The sequence below is a fragment of the Bactrocera neohumeralis genome, chromosome 3, assembly GCF_024586455.1.
Source record: "Bactrocera neohumeralis isolate Rockhampton chromosome 3, APGP_CSIRO_Bneo_wtdbg2-racon-allhic-juicebox.fasta_v2, whole genome shotgun sequence".
Lineage (NCBI taxonomy): Eukaryota > Metazoa > Arthropoda > Insecta > Diptera > Tephritidae > Bactrocera > Bactrocera neohumeralis.
Window position 1 is genome coordinate 69,894,269 of NC_065920.1, and position 20,625 is coordinate 69,914,893.

General features: G+C 38.2%; 4 protein-coding genes across 6 annotated transcripts; 3 read left to right on the plus strand and 1 right to left on the minus strand.

Moving 5' to 3' along the window:
• Positions 1–4,907: 4,907 nt before the first annotated feature.
• LOC126753238 (uncharacterized) lies at positions 4,908–10,684 on the plus strand. Its single transcript, XM_050464496.1, has 5 exons — positions 4,908–5,401; positions 7,390–7,937; positions 9,400–9,912; positions 9,984–10,411; positions 10,465–10,684. Exons 1-5 carry the CDS (start codon positions 5,217–5,219, stop codon positions 10,606–10,608), a joined length of 1,818 nt encoding a protein of 605 aa, XP_050320453.1. The 5' UTR covers positions 4,908–5,216; the 3' UTR covers positions 10,609–10,684.
• A 2,651-nt stretch (positions 10,685–13,335) lies between these two features.
• On the minus strand, positions 13,336–16,078 carry LOC126753236 (zinc finger protein 62 homolog). Its single transcript, XM_050464494.1, has 4 exons — positions 15,706–16,078; positions 14,342–15,634; positions 13,927–14,279; positions 13,336–13,841 (listed from the first exon to the last, which is right to left on the minus strand). Exons 1-4 carry the CDS (start codon positions 15,922–15,924, stop codon positions 13,517–13,519), a joined length of 2,190 nt encoding a protein of 729 aa, XP_050320451.1. The 5' UTR covers positions 15,925–16,078; the 3' UTR covers positions 13,336–13,516.
• Positions 16,079–16,320: 242 nt separating this feature from the next.
• LOC126753240 (zinc finger protein OZF-like) lies at positions 16,321–18,272 on the plus strand. 3 transcript variants are annotated; one of them, XM_050464499.1, is made up of 5 exons: positions 16,321–16,445; positions 16,503–16,567; positions 16,630–17,547; positions 17,598–17,950; positions 18,004–18,272. In XM_050464499.1, the coding sequence occupies exons 1-5, from the start codon at positions 16,430–16,432 to the stop codon at positions 18,140–18,142; spliced, it is 1,491 nt and encodes a 496-aa protein (XP_050320456.1). In that variant the 5' UTR covers positions 16,321–16,429; the 3' UTR covers positions 18,143–18,272. The 3 variants fall into 3 exon arrangements, with proteins under 3 accessions (XP_050320456.1, XP_050320455.1, XP_050320457.1); XM_050464498.1 differs by having other exon boundaries at positions 16,321–16,567; XM_050464500.1 differs by lacking the exon at positions 16,321–16,445 and having other exon boundaries at positions 16,473–16,571.
• Positions 18,273–18,469: 197 nt separating this feature from the next.
• On the plus strand, positions 18,470–20,433 carry LOC126753243 (zinc finger protein OZF-like). Its single transcript, XM_050464503.1, has 4 exons — positions 18,470–19,502; positions 19,563–19,909; positions 19,974–20,086; positions 20,167–20,433. The coding sequence occupies exons 1-4, from the start codon at positions 18,525–18,527 to the stop codon at positions 20,223–20,225; spliced, it is 1,497 nt and encodes a 498-aa protein (XP_050320460.1). The 5' UTR covers positions 18,470–18,524; the 3' UTR covers positions 20,226–20,433.
• The last annotated feature ends 192 nt before the right edge of the window (positions 20,434–20,625 follow it).

Genomic DNA, 20,625 nt, shown 5'->3' on the forward strand with positions numbered 1-20,625 from the left:
CTGCTGGACGTGGTCTATTGGCTTGTGGCTGTGTCTCAAGATGGGTAATGGTATTGCGAATAGTAGGCCCAGTAGGCCGATTATGTTGACTATAAAGTTGAACGATGTGTAAACGTTGTTCAGGCGTAAGTCTTTCCATGAAATGCCAAACAATACTAAACAAAAGTAACATGATAGCTTGACATGACTCATGCGTAATCTAACAAAAAAAAGGCTATTGAAAAAACACATTTTGATTTTGATGAAGACAGTCAACGGCAGACTCGTACCAAAGTACCCGAATGAAAAAACTACTTTGAGTAGAGGTCCCAAAAGAGATGCTGGACAACCTAGAAAAGGATCTTACGCTCATCAAACACATTATTACAGGTGACGAGACATGGGTTTATGAATGTGACATCGAAACTCTCAAAAATCTAGCAAATGGCGCTCCAAAAATGAGCCGAAACCGAAAAAGCCAAAATTGGCTGAAGGTACAGAATGCTATCCCAGCCAAGCCTTATAACAAATGTATTGGGCATTGGATTAAGCTATAGCATGTTGGTATTGGCTCAAGAGCCTATTTTGAAGACAATAATAAAGACTTGTATTAAACTATGGCGAGAACCCGTTGGCGATGAACCAGGACGGTCATCAACATCAACTGATGACCAACATGTCAATAATGATCTTACTGGCATCGTTGCAATATCGGAAAGACCAATGAAAACCATTTTGAAAGATAATTTAGGCGTAAGAAAAGTGAAAGCAAGGTTGGTTACAAAATTTCTCAATTTTTTAACGTTGCTTTAACGTCTCTGAAACAATGATTTCCGACTATCAGAATGTCATATTGTCACTGGCGATGAGTCTTGGATCTATGCTTACAGACGATCAATCGGCCGAATATCGTGGCAAAGGTGAGCCGAAGTCGAAAAAACCACGTCAAAGCAGGTCAAAAATCAAGGTTGATTATCGAGGTGTGGTGCACTGCGAATTCCTTCCTACCACCCAACTGTCAACAAAGAATACTGTTGAATAGTGTTATTTGTCGTTTACGCGAAGCTATTCATAAAAAGGGACCGTAATTATAGGCCGATAACTGTTACTTTTTGCACCACGATAATGCTCCGTCGCATTATGCATTGATTCTTCATGAGTTTTTCGTCAAATTTTCCACTAATATCGTGTCGCAACGACCGTATTCGTCTGATTCAGCTCCGTTAGTCTTCTGGCTATTCAGCATACTCAAACGACCGATCCGGGAAAACCGGTTTTAATCCAATTGAAGACCTTAAACGTGAATTACTACGCACATTGAAGGCTATTCCGGAAATTGACTTTAACAACTGTTTCGAGCATTGGAAAATACTTAGGCACAAGTGTATTGAGGCTAAGGGGGATTACTTTGAGGTAGACGACATAGATTTTGAAGAATAAATTAATAATTTTAAAATTATGAACAAAGTCTTACCATTTTTTGCCTGTAGCCGAACATATTCACACATATCCCTACTTAACCATAAACGATCTAACGAAGAGAAAATTAACATTTGCCAACAAATATGTAAGACACTAAATTCAATTAAGCACAACTGCATTCCCACATCTAGTTAAATTAATTTTCATAAATACTGCAAAATATTGGCCATCAAAGCGCTAACAAGCAATTACTCGTGGTTGGCTTACACTTGCAACTTCCTTTGGAGATCTTATTCAAATAGAACAATAACACAAATACGAATGCAATTAGTGTTTGGAAGCTCATGCAAATTAAAAGACTAATCTAATTTGCTCGTGGGTTGCAAAGAAAGTGTGCAACTGTTAAACAACTTTGTTTTTGTAGTCGCTCGGTTCGCAGAAAACGCCGTATTAGAACGTGTAGGGTGTTAATAGTTATGTTGCAGCAGCACTATTTTATTTAGGCTGCTCTGTGCAGAATGGTGTTGTTTTGTTGGATTTGCTTTCTTGCTGATGTTGAGTGGAAAAAGTTTGTTTTGTATTTTGAAAATCAATAATATATACATATGTACTTATGTACATCATTTCGTACATACATAGACTCTCAGTCAAAAAAATTTTTGAAATTAAACAGGAATATATAATATAGCAAGACTTGACAGTTGAAGAAAAACAGATATTTTAAAATCTTTGACTATCACGATTAAGTTTTTGAAAATGCAGTTTAAAAAAATCCTCCAATCTTCAATAATTTGGAACTTAGAAATGAGTTTTTCAATCTTTGGCGGCGGCAGCAAATATAGCCGAAAGGGGTAATGCTCGAAAATTCTACGAAAAGATGTGGCGCCTAACAGAAGGTCTCAAAACCGGAGCATACTCTTGTAGAACCCCCAGAGGTGATCTAATGCCTGATGCCCAGAACTTACTGAAATTATGGAAGGAAAACTTCTCCAGCCTGCTGAATAGCAGTGAAAGCATAACACCAGGAGATGTCGAACCCGAGTTTCCAATCGATGACGATGGTGCAGTCGTTCCATTGCCCGACCATGAAGAAGTCCGAATAGCAATTACTCGTCTGAACAAAGCGGCGGTGGTCGATGGAATGCCGGCCGGCCGAGCTATTCAGATACGCCGGAGAAGAACTGATAAGGAGCATGCATCAACTTCTTTGTAGAATATGGTCGGACCGACGATTTGAATTTAAATGTGCTCTGCCCAATCCACAAAAAACGAAACTCCTTAATCTGCGCCAAATACCGAGAGATAAATGTCTTAAATATCGCATATAAGCTTCTTCAGCCCACTGTCAACAAACTGATTGGATCTTATCAGTGTGGTTTCAGGCCTGAAAGTAAACATCTGACCAGTTATTCACCATGCGTCAAGTCTAGGAAAAGACCCGTGAAAAGAGAATCGACACACACCACCTCTTCGTCGATTTCAAAGCTGCTTTTGACAGCGCAAAAAAGGTGCTACCTTTATACCGCGATGACTGAATTTGGTATCACCGCAAAACTAATACGACTGTGTAAATTGACGTTGAGCAACACGAAAAGCTTCGTCAGGATCGGGAACGACCTTCCTGAGCCGACTCTCTATCGTGCGACTTCGTCAATTTCTCCCTAGAGCAAATAATTCGAGCTGCAGATCTGAATAGAGAAAGGAGAATCTTCTATTAGAATGTACAGCTGCTATCGTTCGCCGATGTTATTGATATCATTGACCTCAACAACCGCGCCGTCAGTTCTGCTTTCTCCAGACTGGATAAGGAAGCGAAGCAAATGGGTCTGGTAGTGAACGAAGACAAGACGAAATATCTCCTAACATCAAACAAACAGTCGTCGCACTCACGACTAGGCTCCCATGTCACTGTTGACAGTCATAACTTCGAAGTTGTAGATAGAAATTATCTATCTTGGAACCATTCTTAACACCAACAACAATGTCAGCCTCGAAATCCAGCGCAGAATAACACTTGCCAAAAGGTGCTACTTCGGACTGAGTAGGCAATTGAGAAGTAAAGTCCTCTCTCGACGAACATAGACCAAACTATATAAGTCCCTCATCCATCCTGCTATATTGTACAGAGACATGGATGATGACAACAGCTAATGAGTCAACGTTACGAGTTTTCGAGATAACAGTTCTACGGAAGATTTATGGTCTTTTGCGCATTGTCAACGACGAATATCGCATTCGATGGAACGATGAGCTGTATAAGTTATACGGCGACATTGACATAGTTCAGTGAATTAAGAGACAGCGGCTACACTGGCTAGGTCATGTCGTCCGAATGGATGAAAACACTCCAGCTCTGAGAGTATTCGACGCAGTACCCGCCAGGGGAAGCAGAGGAAGAGTAGGTGCTCCATTCCGTTGGAAAGACCAGGTGGAGAAAGAACTGACTACACTTGGAATCTCCAATCGGTGCCAAACAGCGAAAAGGAAGAACGACTGGCGCGCTGTTGTAAACTCGGCTATAAGGGCGTAAGCGGTGTCTATGCCAGTAAAGAAGAAGAAGTACTTACTTCTACTTATGAAAACGGACACATTTAGTTTTTTTCAAGAAGTCCTTCAAGACTGAAGTTTTGTTTATTTTAATAACCAATAAGGAAACTACGAATAGAGTGTAAAAAGAAACATTTCCTGCGTCCAAAATATACCCAAAATCTAAATACTTCCTCAGTTTGAGTGACTTTAGATACCTTACTATAATGCCAAGGGCATATTAGAGCACTTTCACTTTTTTCCAATTCTAGTTTATTATATATTATTAAAAATAATTAACAGGCCTGCACTTTCTCCTCTTGCATATATAAAATATTCGATTTTCTGAAATTACGCAGAATCACTAACCTTTCAGAAGTCGATTTTTTGTAGAAATCTAATAAGAAATCTACAGTTAACCGGAATTAACCACTACAACGACAAAATATGTGCACAGTAGTCACTGAACTTCGGAAAAAATCACGAACAATGTTAAAAACTAGTGCGCACACAAACCGAGTGGCACGAGTATAAATTTACATAGTTCTTATTTACCAAAAAAACCTATTTAGTACGAGTATATATAGTATATTAACTCCTCGAGAACATGCCACGGAATGAAAGTAACACCTCACTATCACATTAGCAGTTTCAGCAATGTGATCGGGCGTTTATTTGTATATTCACCACACACATACATATGTAAATATACATATACATATGTGTATGGTAATGTATGTTTAACACATACACATATGCATATATACCTACAGTTAGGCGCAATATTTATAAGAATGCACGACGATATGGAGCAAATGAAAGCGCGAAACGTAGAAGCTAATAAATAATAAAAGTAGACCAGTTAAATGATGAAAATTACTAGGTCAACCAACTTGGTCTGCTGTTTACCCCTCCAAAGCACTGGTGATAAAATATGAAAATTTCATTGGTGCGCTTTCAGTCTAGTTTTAGTATTTCAAACGGTCGCTCAGCATTAGTGCGACGCAGCATTTATCCTAAGAACGAAAACGAGTGTTAAGGAAAAATAATTATACCAAAAAAAAAACTAAAAATAAAATTGAACGAAAAATAACGATTATTATAGAAAAACACGTGCGCATGCGCAATTACGCATTTTCATATTTCCGCTAAAAAGTGAATCGCGCCGAAATTTAGAAAAAACAATGTTAAAAGTAACGAAATTTTTTGTGTGACTTATAAAAAAAATTATTGAATTAGAAAAAACACAAATTTAAAGAAAAAAGAAATAAAATAAAAACACAACAAAAATGTTCCAGTGGCATAGACATTTCTCAAAAGTTCTAACCTTGCTTCTCGGCTGCGCCTGCCTCAGTCAACAGCTCGCGCATCCACAAGGCTATGCTCAAGTGCAACACAGCGGCAGTGATGGCGCGAATAATGAAGGACCAAAAATCTTTAAAGCCCTTAATATGGATTTAATTTATCCAAGAACGTAGGTATTTTGGTTGGAAGTGAGTGTTTAAGCATATTTTATGACATGTGACAAGTTTTGAAGTTGAGGAATTATTTGAGGTTATAGCATTCGTGAAGCGCAGTTGTCATACAAATAAATATATAGAGAGAAAACCGTAAAGCGGTGAAGATGTAGGATGCGGGACCCGGTTTCAACAATTAGTTAGTATTAGAAAAAAGTGCAAATAAAATTTGCAGGTACCGAGGCTGCCCTGAGAACCCCGGCCCCGGGAGGATTTGTCCCCGATCTGCCATACCTTTCACAATCAATGCGTGCAGATATACAGATCGGCTTTGTTTAACACTCTTTTACTTCTAGAATAGTCTTGTGGAGTCAATTTAATGTGAGTCGCAGGTGAAATTCTGAAATTAGAGACCTCATTGATTTATAGCTTAAATGACCACGAATATCGAAACTCCTTCAGTCCAAAAAAGGAAGATCCAACAGTACTCCAACCAGAACTGTACTAAATCAAGGAATAACTCACAGTAAAGTAAGCTTTGAGCGCCTGAACTCGTAACTCGGAATCGCTGACTCTGTAATCAGCGATCCTTCGAAACTCGTGGTGGACCAATCATTGAATTGAGCACTTTGGAGCACCTGGAGTAGATCACTAAAATTTTTAAAATATGAGAGGTCGAATTCCTCGATGTTAGTTTTCTAGTCGATTATCTTGAGTACGATACAAAAATTTTCAAAATATATAGTGCTCCGAGGTATATTCCTTAGGATAAAGATCCAAGTCGATTGTCTGGAATACATTATTAAAACTTGTAATATATCATTTAGCGCTCCGTGGTCAAATTCCTCAAGGAAAATATCCTAGTCGATTGTCTGTAGTATGTCAGTAAAATTTTTAAAATATCCTCTAGTTCCTCAAGGTCATCTCCTCAAGCTAAGTCTTCTATTCACTTGCCTTGAAAACGTCTTTAAAATTGTAAAATATCGTCTAGCTCTCCGAGTTTATATTATTTAAGATAAATCTCTTAGTCGATTGCCTACAAAATTTGAAAGTACTACTCATATCCGCAAGGTAAATCACTTAGTCGTTTGACTTGAGAAAGTCACTTATATCTTCAAAGGATTCAGCTATTAGTTCCACAACTGACTTCTATGATTAATAGAGTCTCTAACCGCTATCAACAAGTACTCTACACTTTTGGCAAATACGCATAACTACAAACCATATTGATATTAAGAAAGCATATATTTTCCTAATTTCTTCTGCCTTGATAATTGTGTCCTTCGAGTTTCAGCTAAAGACAGGACTTTTTTTACTTGAGATATATACATATTATATCTTGATAAATAGCCTTAAATAGTGTGAAATACAACTTTTTTTGCAGTCACAAAAAATATCCGAATTCTGAACAATCTTTCTAAGTCCAAGTATCGAGTACGAAACTGAAAGATTAAATTACATTAGATAAGTAAATGAGGATTGAACCGCGACCTAGCGACTGTTGTGCCCTTCCTAAGTCACAACGTCTCATAACGCAAATAGGTAAATTCCAAGATATTGCTAGGTGTTACTGAGGCGATGTAATCCCTATTCGGAAACATAGATCCAAGGGCCTTTATCCTGCGTCTATAGACTGCAGTACAGTCGATTGGCAGGTATTCTGGTGTTTCAGACTCCAAGTCGCAGAACTGGCATCGCACAAAAAACTAGACCCATGTTAAATAAGTTAAATAAGTGCTTCTGAGCTTACAATGGCCAGTGTAGGGCGACAAGTAGCCTGAGTTTTTCCCTTGGGAGGTTGATTACTGAAAGATACAAAGCTTCAACTCTCCTTCGTACCTTAATAGCTATGATTATCATTTATATTAAAGAGTTCCATAGGCTCGATCGAAAACTCGAGTTTCACTTCGAAATGAAAAACTTTTATAACCAATTTTGTTTACACTTTTCATGCAATACCAGTTGTCTATATTATTTTTTTCCTTTCTGGTTATTTCATTCACAGTTTCAATACAAGTGACAATGTAGTATCGACTACCGAAACCGCAATACGACCATCAGAGCCCACCGCGCAATCTCAACAACGACTTGCACCTACTTATGTACAAGAAGCTCAAGAATACGCGGCTGAGCAGCCCATTTTATATGTCACACCACCTGCTGCTGACCTGAAAGTTGATGGCAGCAATATTGAAATTAATTCACCACATACGGAGGCAGCCACCATAATGCACGCCAACCATAATCCCGTGTTCACGGTTGATAATGAGCAACAGCAATCAGAGGCGTATGACATGCCTGCGGCTTCGACGCTGGCCGAGCCATCGCCAGCCTTGCAGGAATATGCTTCAACTGGACGCGCTATCGACTACAATCGCCCAACATATAATTTTAATCAGCTTATGACGCCTTTAATCAAAAGTCCACCATTACCAGCGCCAGCGGTACGTGAAAAGCCGGTTACATCCAACATCGGGAAAATCATCTATCCGCAGGCGTTTAACCAACGCAGACCACCAAACGAAGCGGAAATTAATAAACTCAGCGGTAAAGGTAAGCGCATTGCATGGATATATGGTAGTAGCGGGGTTGACTGTTGTTGGTTGCAGTGGGTTGAGATCTATTAAACGTTGTGGGACGTAGAATCGTGCACGTATAGAATATGCTTAACAATAATAATAGTTGCTCTGTGTCTGCATACAATATCGAATATATCGAAGGGAAACCATGGTTTATGGTAACCAGCCAAGTAATGTTTAATCTAAAAGATTTGTAGCTGTAATGGAGCCAGGCCAGTATAAATGGTAATCTCAACAAGAAGTCGATTGTTAGTAGCAGTCAACAGGTCAACTGAGATTGCCCGGGAGGGTCAGACGCAACATGAAAAAATAGAGGCTTAAAGGAACAGGGTTTTTCCGGAAAGTAATAGGACTGAGTCGATTTAAAAAAATTTATTGAACCCATCGTTACAATTCTTCAAAAACCTTCAAAATGGGCTTCTTCTTGCTTGCCTTTCATCGGCCGGGGGTCCACATCTCCCGGCCTTGGTTAGGTAGCTGTTCACAAGAATTTACAAGAAAGGCAGAGTGAGCGGCACGTTCTCGTGGTGAAACTTCCAATCGGTTGCAATATCTTTTCGGACCCGATTGAATCTTCGCTTGAGTCTCTTGAGGACTTCCACGTAAAACTTGGCGTTGACGGTTTGTCCAGGAGGAACAAATTAATGGTGGACGATGCCTTTGTTGTCAAAAAAGACAATTAGCATCGTTTTCACTTTGAATTTGCTCATTCTTCTCTTTTTTGGGCGAGGAGACGCCGGCGTGTTCCACTCGGAAGATTGCCTCTTTGTCTCGGGAGCATACTCAAAGATCCATGACTCATCACATCCATAATCCATAACTCATCACATGTTATTGAAAAATTGAGTTTCCCACAGAATTTAATCGCGTACCTCTGCTCTAACGAACACTGCAAATTCGGCTTGCACTACTCACTGAAACACGTTGCGCGAAAATGTTTGTCCTGACTCTCCAGGAGCTCGGAAAGAACTGACCAGCCGCTCGTTCGTTAGCTAGGAACGCCCTCTATCGAATCCAGGCGGTGCGTGCACACTCCGAAGTACAGTTGCGCCGGAATAAAATCAGTCCTATTACTTTCCGGACAAACCCTGTATATAACTGTACTGTACTGCATCAAAATTCAAAGTTTCAAGGAACTACTCAGTATTTAGTGAAAGTCTGAAGTCTGACTATTTTTAAATAGATGGATAGATCAAAAACGGATCCTGAAAACTCAAATCAAGTCTTAAAGTCTGAATGATGTATAGGTCGCGAATAGATGGGTAGTACAATTAAAATTGACGTTGAGTGTTTAGAGTTCGAGATGGGTTCAGTCAGTTGGCTTTCGAATAAGAAAGTTCTGGATTTTCGAACTTTTTGATACACATACATATGTATGTTATAGAATAAATTGGAAAAAATTCAATCTTTAGCGGTAAAATTGCACATTCTTTCAGCTCCATTTAGTGACCGCTTCACGCCCGGTGAAGCAACCGCAGCTGGTCAATTCAAGCAGCATAAGCACAATCACGCACAGTCTTTCAATGCTGGCAACAGCAACAAATTGGCAGCGGCTTCTCAAATTGTGCAACAAACCTACAAAGCACCGGAGAATATCTACACATTTCCACCGAACATAAATTCACATTATTCATCACCTTATCAAGACCCCAAAGCCGCCTTACCCTCAAGCAATGTGAATAGTTACGCAGCAGCGCCATCTGGACCGTTGCCGTTGAATGTCAATTTAGCCACAGCTAGCAGTAATGATAGCGGTTATAAATATCCGGGACCTACAAATCCCGACAATCTACCACCAGCAGGAAAGGATGCCGATGATGCGAAAGCGCCCGCCGCTGATGCCGACTCCGATGACACAATTGGCGTGCTACCAGCCAGCGCTATGGGCGACGGAGATAAAGACGTGAGTGGTAAAGATAATGCTGGCGGCGATGATATGGGCGCAAATGGTAAGTAGCTCGTCGCATATTTACATTTATGTGTGTATATATGTATATGCATTATATATTGTTCTTTAAAGACCATGACCATGATCATGATCAGGATCATCCACCACCCGTTGATGATACCGAGTATCCTACACCACCACCCGGTTGGGTGGAACAACAGCCCGATGAAGCACCTATTCATTCATATTCACATGATTCATATCACGATCATTCTTTTGGTGTTCATGATCATTTTCCCTCATATCCACATTACTACCCGCATTATCCTGAAATCATTTATGATGACCATCATCACCATCACCACGATCATCCACCACCACCCACGCTACCGCCAATTACTACAGAAATGCCACCACCGGAACCGCCACCAGAGCCACGTGTCAAGAAATACAGTTACTTTTATATTGGTCGCAAATTGTGGTACATCCCGCTGTATTTCACGGTCTGGTTCAGTTTTTACGTGCTCTGGCTTATTCTCAAATCGATTGCCCGGCATAAGGTACGTATTTTGCGTTGACGGAAGTTTCGCTTACTCATATAAAACATTTTTAGGTTAATTTGCCGAATCATTATGTCAGCAAGCGTAGTCTACCCGATTTTGTTGCGAGAGAGACGCAAGCAAAGGAATATATTAATGAGCTGACCGTGTCTGTGCTGGAGAAGATAGAGAAGTTCCAACGGAATTATTTAACATGACTGAGAATACATGTATAGAAATGGCCACAAAATAAAAATGATGTATATTTGATAAATAAAAAATTTTAAATTATTACGAACTGCATTTTCAGTCAAGGAGATACTCCCGTGTCTCTTAAGGGGTTGTAGCCACTTGCAAGTCAGAAAAAAATCGTTTTTTTTTTTTTTGTGAATTTTTTGGGGAAACACTTAATTTTATTTATTTTGAAAAGTTATGTCATTCTTTGTACCCATAACCGATATACAGGAGGTCCTCTGGAACTTAAAACTTACCGATCCAAACAAGGTTAGATCAGCGAAATTAGCCTTCGGCCGAATAAAATGGGAGCAAATTCCGACAACGTAGAACTGGATGTGTGGTTCTCAACCTGTCGCTGACCACTCTTAAACTGCCCGATTTGTGGAAAGACGCAGAGTGGTTCTACTGCTGAAACTTGGGGAAACTCGCCAACCAAAGGTAGTCTTATCGTCCGATAACTCTCCTTTCCCCAGAAGCCTTGCTTCACTCACCAACTGAGGCCAGCAGACCAGCATTATGGCTTTCTTAAAGTTCACAGCACTTAGCGTCATAAACACTCAGATAATTCATGGCCAAAGTCAAAAACCACCGTTTGAGGGCACGATCTTCGTAGCTTTGGACTTGTCAAAGGCCTTACAACGCTACTTGAGGACATCGAACAATCATGAACGGTGGGCAATCATCCGCACTGTTTCGAGATTAAAACTATAAATTATGGAGTATTGAAAGGTGTTCTGCAGAGTGGTGTCATATAGCCGTTACTGTTTAACTGCCATATTTCATCACCTGTATGAATGCCAGTACTCAGCGACGGAGTCTCTCTCCCACGACGAATTCCACACCGAATTTGCGCTCCTTTATATTGTCCATCGCATTTTTTGGACGGCGGTGATGTCAGCCTTTATTCTAACGAGGACATCAACCAGCTGGGCAGCGACACCTACCCAATTAAGGGAACTCACTCAACCACCAGAGACGATTTCCATCATCTCGTATGCTGACGATTGTACGATATTGTCGTCAGGCATGTAACCGATGGCATGTTTTTGAAAGTAAACGGTTGTATCTATGAACTTTCTCGTTTATTCTCTGCAAGGAGGATTACAGACTGGATCTTAACATCACAGTCCATGACCTTAAAATTTCAGACTAACAACAACGCTAAGATTTTAGGTGTTGCATTCGACAGCCTATTCCCCTTTAAACCTCATACGACCGTGATGACCGCCAAAGTACAAAGCCACAACGATATTTTCAAATCTCTAGCCAGCAGCTAATAGAGAAAAGACGACGGAAGATTGTTAGCAGCAAACAAGGCAACCGGCCGTCTGGTAATAAACTACGCCGCACCGATATGGTCGCCTGGATGCAGTGAAACGCAGATGAAAAAGCTTTAGACGAATTAAAACACTACACTGCAGGCTAGAATGCCTCTTCATGTTTCCGCGAGGAACGCATAATGAACTCCTTTTCAAGCAGTTACTGCTAAGATGTTTTCGCGAAAACCGTCCCTGCAGTCGTCTGCTTGAAGCGAAACCACCTTTAGGATTATCAAGATGTCCTTCCTTGTTTACATCGACAACATTGAAAAGTACACACCGACCAGACTTCGAACGCAACTAACTTTAGACATTAGCATTCACAGTGGAGCCATCAACACCTTCACCGACTCCCTCTCAGTGTATGACGTAATTGCAGTCAAACCATCACCTATTGCAGACGAAGAGCGCGAGTTTCTCTGAGAATCTCTTATCAAGAACCCCCCCTTGCCCACTTGCCAAAAGAATATCCAGCGTGTAGTGAGCCTCCGCATGACCCTAACAACGCCTGTTAATGCCCAGCGAGTCACATTCATCTAACAGCCCTCTCTCTATGATCCGACCCTGTTTAAACGGCACCTTTCCTTAGCTTCTCGTTAGATGACATCGATGACAACCAATCCGATCCTTAACAAGCAAGCGGGGACTAGAAACCGCTACAAAAACCATCCCACGCCAGTCGGGTGTAAGTAACCGGAACGGACCCGGATTTTTATCCGACCAAGGACTGTCAACTCGGTACCATGCCTCGAAATTTCTTTAGGAATGTTTTCTGCTGTTACAACAACAATAGCAACAATCGATCAAAATCTAGTTACTGTGTGGGAGCTTTTGTATTTGTGAAGGGTATTATAGCTTCCATGCAACAGAAGTTAAGGTATTTTTTGTCGAAGAATTAGTCAAAATTTTGAGTTTAGCAAAATGGTGGCTTCCAAAAAATGGTTTTTGTAAAAGAATTTGCACTTCTCGGTGATTTAAAAAACGTTCCCACAACAGTCTGGTCTACGTAACCGAAACGGACCCGGATTGTTATCCGACCAAGGGCAGTCAACAAGGCAGATTTCTACGCCTACAACAACAACATCAATCACAAAAAAAATAGAATTTGCTTTATTGTTGCGCCTGATAAATATGATGCATTACATGATTTTTGGGTCTGCCTGCTGTTTATTATGACTCAGTTTCTCCTACACCAAAAATAAGGAAAACATTTTTTTTGTTGACCGGTGTTAATAAAAATTTATACAACTGTGTTTTTTCTGTTTTTGAAATTAAAATTTTATTGCAGTTATTTAACGGACTACAGCTTAAAAACAAGAAGATTCGTAATAAATTATTACTTGTGTAATATTAAAAATAAATTTTAATTTCATTAATTCTATATACATATGCAGTTACATACATACATTTATTAATATTAAAAATTATTATTATTTTTGCATAATTTTAACATTTTTAAAATGTAATTTTTTTTGCTGTTTTTGCATTTCAAAAGTAATTGTTACGCATTATAAGGTAAAATACACTAAGGTGCGCAGCAATCAGCCTATCTTGTGTTCGTATGCGACACTTATATTTCAGCAATAATTTCATATACAATCATTTCTTTATCATCCTCATCGTCATCATCATCGTCATCACGCAGCAAGTCCTCGTTCAATTCAATAAACTCTGACTCGTCGTCATCTTCATGTTGCGACGTAGAAGCCGTCGAATGTGCTTGGGTTTCTTCCTCATTCATTTCAGCACCAGCACTTGATTGTGTGCCATTCGTCTGCTGCGTGGTTTGTTCACGTTTTGCGCGCTCCTCGGCAGCGATTAACAATTGTCGCATGTGTAACGGCAAACCGCCTTGATGTCGCTGCACCCTACGCGGATTACCAACAACATTGGTACTAAAAATGGATATTTTGTTTATTAGTAATAAAATTAAAAACCAAAAACACAATTAGCAAATTTATTGCTTGACTTTTAAAATACCTTGAACGGAGCTCTTCTAATTTGGGCACCGTTACAGCTTCGGCTTTTTTGCCCATTGCCTCTTCCTCAGCCAACTCTTGTGCATGCATTTTCTTTTTGTGCGAACGACAATTGGAGCCATTCGAAAAGGTTTTCTCACAAAAATTACACTTGTACGGTCGCATGCCTGTGTGTAGAATTAAGTGATTTTTCAACGCTTTAGTGCGTTTAAATGCTGCGGGACAGAAATCACACTTGTAACGTTTCGCATCCGAATGCACGAGCATGTGCATTTTTAATGTACGTCGTGTGTTCAACTTAAGGCCACACTCTGTGCAGATATATGAGGAGTCATTGTGTGTCTCTAAATGTACCTAGGTTAAAAACGAAAACCTAAATTAAAATCGAAAACATTAGAACAAATAAAAAATTGTACCTTTAATCGCGCTTTATTCTTGAAAGCTCTCTGGCACACTTCACATTCGAATGGTGCATCATTGGTATGCACTAATTTGTGTTCAGTTAACGCTGCTAGCGTTCTTAGTGAACGCCCACATTCGTCACAAATGAAAGGTTTCTTGTTTTCATGAAATCCTTGCACATGTTGACGCATCACGGCCACTTTGGTGAATTTACGTTCACAATATGGACACGGTATATCGAGTTTGTCCTCGAGCGCGAGATGTGAGCGCGCATGTATTTGCAATTGACGTTCTGTGGGATATATTTTATTGCAGGTTTCACATTTGAAATCTGGTATGTCTGGCTCCTTGTTATGTTTTTCCATAATATGTTTGCGATAGGAAGTTGCATTTTTGTATTTCTTTTGACATATGCTACACTCATACTTGTAGGATGTGGATGTTTGGGAATTATCATTTGTATCGGTAGACTCTGCTTCGTCTTTTGCACGTTCCGCACTTACTTCATATTTCGGTTGACGTCCTCGTCGTTTCTTACGCACCCGACTACTTGAATCAATTTTATTTACTTGAGCTGATTTCTCACCACCACCAACACCATCCTCAGAATCAACATTTTGTTCGATTTCTTCTTCTTGTTCATTAAGATTTTCAGAAATTTCGTCAGTTTTTTTACTTTTCAAAGTTTTTTCTAGTTCTTCTCTTTTTGAATTTTGCAACTGCTCAGTTTCGTCTTCTTCGTCATCATCTCCTCTTAATTGTCGTAGTAGCTCCTCATCATCAAGCTCCTCTTCTTCCGTTCCCATATTTTCGATAATAAAATGCTCTTCTGTGTCATCTTCGGATTCACCCAACAATGCACCGAACGCTATTATATTGTGGCCATCATTATCTCCATCCTCATCAGGCTCAACGTCTTGTCGTTTTCTTTTAATTCCGCGCTTAACAAGTTCAACGGAAAAATTTTCACCCGATTTACGTTCTCTATTTTCGCGTAACTCAAAAAATTCTTCTTTATTATCTTCATCAACCAGTTCGAATTCGTCTTCATCACTCGATTGTTTCTCACTACTGACTTCCTTTGTAATGTTTCGCTCATGCTTTATAATATGATCAAACTCCATATCAAGTAAACCGTATTGCAGCTTAACTTCATTCAGGTTCATTGTGCTATCCGGGTCAGTGTTTTGTAATGCGCAGAACATGGCCTGCACTTTGTTAACGCGTTCTGTAAATTGCGTCAATGACGATACTAATGTGTGACATTCAATACAAACATAATTCGATAGTCCATCATTTGGTCTAATCTAAAATTTCAACAAAAAAATCCAATAAGCATACATGAACAATTTGTCAATAAAGCAAATAGACAACATACATTAACCCAGAAAAATTTTCCGATTGTTGTAGCCAAACTGCTGTCCACCAATTTCCCAGGCTCATTTATTTCTGGAAAAACACACAAATGACTTTCATCATCTTCCTTAGCGCATAATCGACACCAACGTTTCCAAGCCATGTTGTCATTAACTGGTGAAATGGACTCCTTACGCGCCTCTGCAGCTATTGTCTTAAGTGGTAATTTGGAGGCAAGCATTGTTTAAAACTTCTCCAACTCTTTACTTTTTACGCAAATATATCTTAAACTGCAAATATTATGAAAGTAACAATCACAATTTCTCGTTTAATTCAATAAAAATGTTGACACCATTTTTTTATCCTCTAAAATCCAAGCTGCAAATGTCAAATGTATAAACGTAGGGTTGCATTTTGAAACTCACCAAATGTAACTATCATCAAAATTAACTACTAAATGTAAACAATTTTTTTAAACTGTGTGATTATAATTTTATCATTTGTAGCAATACAAAATTAAAATTAATTTTTATTAATAGTACTTAATATTCAAGAATGAAAATTATTAGAATGCAATTATTGCGAAGTGTGAACCATATTTATGTGTTTCGATTTCAATTAAATTCCTTAGCATCTGAAGGGTACGATGTGGTAATGAGACTATTTTGTAAACATAAGGGGAACAATTAGTTTTAATTAAACAATTAAGGCTCTAAAGCATTCTCAACAAGTTGAATGGTGTAAATATGGATTTTGAATGGAGTACATGGTGTCGATTTTGTGCGAAAGCTGATATTAAAAATATCAACATATTTTCAGCTGAAGCAACGGAGAGCAATAAAACTAATATGATTTCGGTAATTCATAAATTGTTTAATATTAAGGTAGGTATGTATATCGTATTTAATCAAAGTTCAATTGCTGTATAAAGTCAATTTCCCAACAGTTCAACCACAAAGAAAAGATGCCTCAAGTCGTGTGTGCTGAATGCCTACTAGTGCTAACATCTTTGGAAAAATTTGCTGCCCGTGTATGTAAGATACAAAAAATGTATAAGAAAATTCTGCAATCAGAAGAAGGTACTGCGATAGACCTAAAGCTTTTATTTGAAAAGTATGAAGTAGATCAAGATGTTTCACAATTGGTTAGCAAATTAAGCACAATAAATAATTTACCCTACGCGCCGTCAAGTGCAAATGCTAGTCCTTGTAATTCAGCACCAATCATAACCACGCAAGCATCAGCATTCTCAGATGTAATAGTTTACGAGCCGCACACCGATGTTTTAGATAGCACCCATAATACAAATAATGACTGTAAAGATCCATTAGATGAAATTTGCGAATGCGAAAGTAGTGGGACATCAAATAGCTTTTCCTCCTTAGAGGATGTTGTTGCTGCTACAAAAAAGTCGGATGAAAAATCTATAGAAAACACTGACCATAAAAAAATTACAAAATTGGAAGGTTTGAGCAGTGAAAATACACCCGAAAATAATTTGATTTTTCCCGTGAAGGAAACCCGAATTGAATGTAATTACATTTGTAAGCATTGCCCAAAACGATTTCAACGCTTCAGTAGCTTTAGATTACATGTAAAGAAAAAGCATGGGCTCATTATACCATTAGAGGAGAATACAGCGTTTCCATGTCCTAACTGTGATTTAATGTTTCACAGAAAAGGCTTAATGACCCAACATCTAAAATCTGTGCATGCTGATAAGACAGCATTTATATGCGAGAAGTGCGGTGAAATTATGGGCAGTAAGGACACATTACGTGACCATATGCATACACATTCAAATTATGCTCCTTTCAAGTGTAAAGTGTGTGGTAAATGTTTTAAACAGAAAACTCGCCTAATGGTAATGAATTATAGTTATTATTAAAAAATTACTTATCATATTATTTTTAGAAACACATGGATATACATGGAGCGAAGCATATTTGTGTTGAGTGTGGTTTACAATTGAGCTCCCGTGCTACACTTTATTCGCATTCATTTGTTCATTCTGATTTGATGCCACATAAGTGTGACTATTGTGGACGTGCCTTTAAACGTTCAAAAACATTGAAAAATCATCTTATTCTACACACTGGTCTGAAACCATATTCCTGCGATTTTTGTGATAAGACCTTTTCAAATGGAACTAGTTGTCGTACACACAAAAAACATGTACATCCGTTAGAATTTGCTGCTCAGGAGGCTTCCGGCGAAAAACCCGTTAAAGCGAAAAATATACCTACGTTGTCTGTCCTAAAAGCGGTGTAAGTATGTATATATTGTGACTGTTTTATGATTTAATCGTTTGTATATTTAGTACCCGAACAGCTAAAAACCTTACACCTGTAGCGCCGAAACAGAGTGGAAATTTTTCTTTAGGCAAGAGACCCAAGTTAGATCAAAAGCACATAGATAAAAGTAAAGGAGTTATTTCAAAGGAGATGACTACAGTCTAACAAAAAAAGTGCAATTCAATACAAATCTATAAGATACTATTAACTGATTTTATTAGCAAAAATTTTAATTATATATGCTTATGTACGTATAAGAATTTAATAATAATAAAAAATATTTCATAAATTTTGACTGAAACTCTTTGAAACATTATAATGTTAATTATAGCATTATTTACCATATTTATTAAATTTTATTACCGCTTAAACTCAACCCTTTACAAATTTTAAAAGTGGTGAAAATTATAAATTTTATATTGAAATCGTAAAAAATCAGATAAAATTATCGGTTTTATAGAAAATCGATTGTTATTGTACATCCCCTTTTGTTTTGTAGAAATAGTGAATTTCTATGTGAATAAGCTGCTGACGTATTTTGTAAACAATGGATAAAAACACTACTGAAGATAAACCTCCACTTGAATCCATTTTCATTCCGGCATATCCAATCATTAAGGCGCCGTTCTTACCAACTAAACAACAAATCTTTGTAGAAAGTTTACCTGTAATATGTGAGCCGGACATTGTGATTAAGACAGAAGATGATGATTGTGAAGTTAAAGCTACAAAATGTGAGAACGGAGCTGCTGAAGCATCATCCACACCACCACCAACAACGACTGCATCATCATTTATGGACTTCGATGATACAAGTAGTAGCAGCAGCAGCGATGACTTCGACGCAGTTGATAATAATTACTTCGATGGCGAGAGATATAAAAGTAAAACCAAAACCTCAGAAAAGGGAAGCATTAGTCCAAATAAATCTGTAAAGAAGGCGGATGGAACGGAATATGTAGTAACCTGTAAAATATGCACAATGGGATTTCAACGTATGAGCAATTATAAAACACATATGAAAAAAAAGCATAAAATTGAGTTAGATGAAGGCACAAAGAGAAAAAAGAATAAGCGTTTGTCGACCGCGGAAAGACGTATGCTGGAACCTAAGATTACATGTAACATCTGTTCAATGGGTTTTCAACGTAGTAGCAATTATACCAGTCACATGAGGAAAATACATAAAATTGTTGGTGATGCAACGCCGTTTAGTTGTCCAAATTGTCCACGTAAATATGAATTTGAATACGAGTTGAAGCGACATATGAAAAAATACATACCTTTGGATGAAAGGCTCATTTTTCCGTGTCCCCAATGTGATCGGAAATTCCAAACAAAAGTTCATGTCACAAGACACATTCAATTTGTTCACGACAATTCGCGTCCATTCATTTGCGAAGAATGTGGCGAAGCTGTGCACACTCGGACCATTTTACGCGAACATATGCTCACACATACTGACTATTCACCATTTGAATGCAAAGTATGCGGAAAGAGCTTTAAACGGAAGCAACGACTAAAGGTATTCGTAACTTTTCTCCCGTTTAGTTGTTGTTATTCAAAATCTTATTGTCATTTATAGAGACATATGGAAATTCATGGAGAAAAGCATATTTGTACCGTATGTGGCAAGGAGTTAAGTTCTCGATGTACACTTAATAAGCATTTATTGGTGCACACGGAGGATAAGGCTCACAAATGTGAATATTGTGGGCGAGCCTTCAAGCTTATTAAAACTTTAAAAGTGCATTTAAATATACACACCGGTGAAAAGAGATACGAATGTAATTTCTGCGACAAAGTGTTCTCGGCTCCATCAACTCGTCGTCAACACAAAAAGAAAAAGCATCCTGAGAAGCTACTTGAACTAGAGATGTTAAAAACAGGCAAACATATTAAAAGCGATGCGGGTAGTGAGGATAACTCATTGTAAGTTAAACTGTATGTATGTATATTATATTTTATATTTTCCAATTCTTTTTTCTGTGTGCAGAACGGACAATGCAAATGAAAATGCAAGTACTGAGGCAATGGATTTTTCATCAAGTATGAATCAACCAACCACCAGCTCGGCTACGTATTTTAAAAATCCCGCAACCATGAGAGGTAAGAATATTGTTTAGTGGTACTTGATAATAAAGACATATTTTTCATGTTCATTGTTTTATGATATTTATTTTTCGTAGATTATCCTTTGCCAGACTTCAGAATGTTGGATTTTGTTGGTAGAATGATGTTGGAGTAACACAAATTTATCGACTATTTAAATCGATAACATTGACACAATTGTCGAAGAAGCTTTAATGTTCAGTAAATGTCAAGCTATCCGAAAGCCATCGAAGATCGCTGACATAATTTCATTGTAACATAATTGCATATGTGCATGTAAAATTTTGTTTTTAATTTATATTTAAATAAACTAGACTCAATTTTAGAAATGAGTTTTATGTTAAGACGCGATTAATTCCAATGTATCTATAATGGGGTAGAAGACAAATTTATAAATGTTTTAAAACTTTCACGCGTGAACGCGATTGATTTTAAAAGTGAGTAATTATAACCGGTTAACATATACTGTTGAAAAAATAAAAATTTCAAAGTATTGATTATTTAGGGTCATCTGTCATTTATGTGCTGGTTAAAAA

Bases quoted from the DNA above. Each gene is read 5' to 3' on its own strand.
- LOC126753240 (XM_050464498.1), top strand. From the start codon at position 16,430: ATGGATTTTGAATGGAGTACATGGTGTCGATTTTGTGCGAAAGCTGAT. The intron at 16,568-16,629 runs GTAGGTATGTAT...ATTTCCCAACAG, and splicing joins ATAAATTGTTTAATATTAAG to TTCAACCACAAAGAAAAGAT. The intron at 17,548-17,597 runs GTAATGAATTAT...TATTATTTTTAG, and splicing joins AACAGAAAACTCGCCTAATG to AAACACATGGATATACATGG.
- LOC126753243 (XM_050464503.1), top strand. From the start codon at position 18,525: ATGGATAAAAACACTACTGAAGATAAACCTCCACTTGAATCCATTTTC. The intron at 19,910-19,973 runs GTAAGTTAAACT...TTCTGTGTGCAG, and splicing joins GGTAGTGAGGATAACTCATT to AACGGACAATGCAAATGAAA. The intron at 20,087-20,166 runs GTAAGAATATTG...TATTTTTCGTAG, and splicing joins AAATCCCGCAACCATGAGAG to ATTATCCTTTGCCAGACTTC.
- LOC126753236 (XM_050464494.1), bottom strand. From the start codon at position 15,924: ATGCTTGCCTCCAAATTACCACTTAAGACAATAGCTGCAGAGGCGCGT. The intron at 15,635-15,705 runs GTATGTTGTCTA...TTGAAATTTTAG, and splicing joins GAAAATTTTTCTGGGTTAAT to ATTAGACCAAATGATGGACT. The intron at 13,842-13,926 runs GTATTTTAAAAG...ATCCATTTTTAG, and splicing joins TTAGAAGAGCTCCGTTCAAG to TACCAATGTTGTTGGTAATC.
- LOC126753238 (XM_050464496.1), top strand. From the start codon at position 5,217: ATGTTCCAGTGGCATAGACATTTCTCAAAAGTTCTAACCTTGCTTCTC. The intron at 7,938-9,399 runs GTAAGCGCATTG...ACATTCTTTCAG, and splicing joins TAATAAACTCAGCGGTAAAG to CTCCATTTAGTGACCGCTTC. The intron at 9,913-9,983 runs GTAAGTAGCTCG...TGTTCTTTAAAG, and splicing joins CGATGATATGGGCGCAAATG to ACCATGACCATGATCATGAT.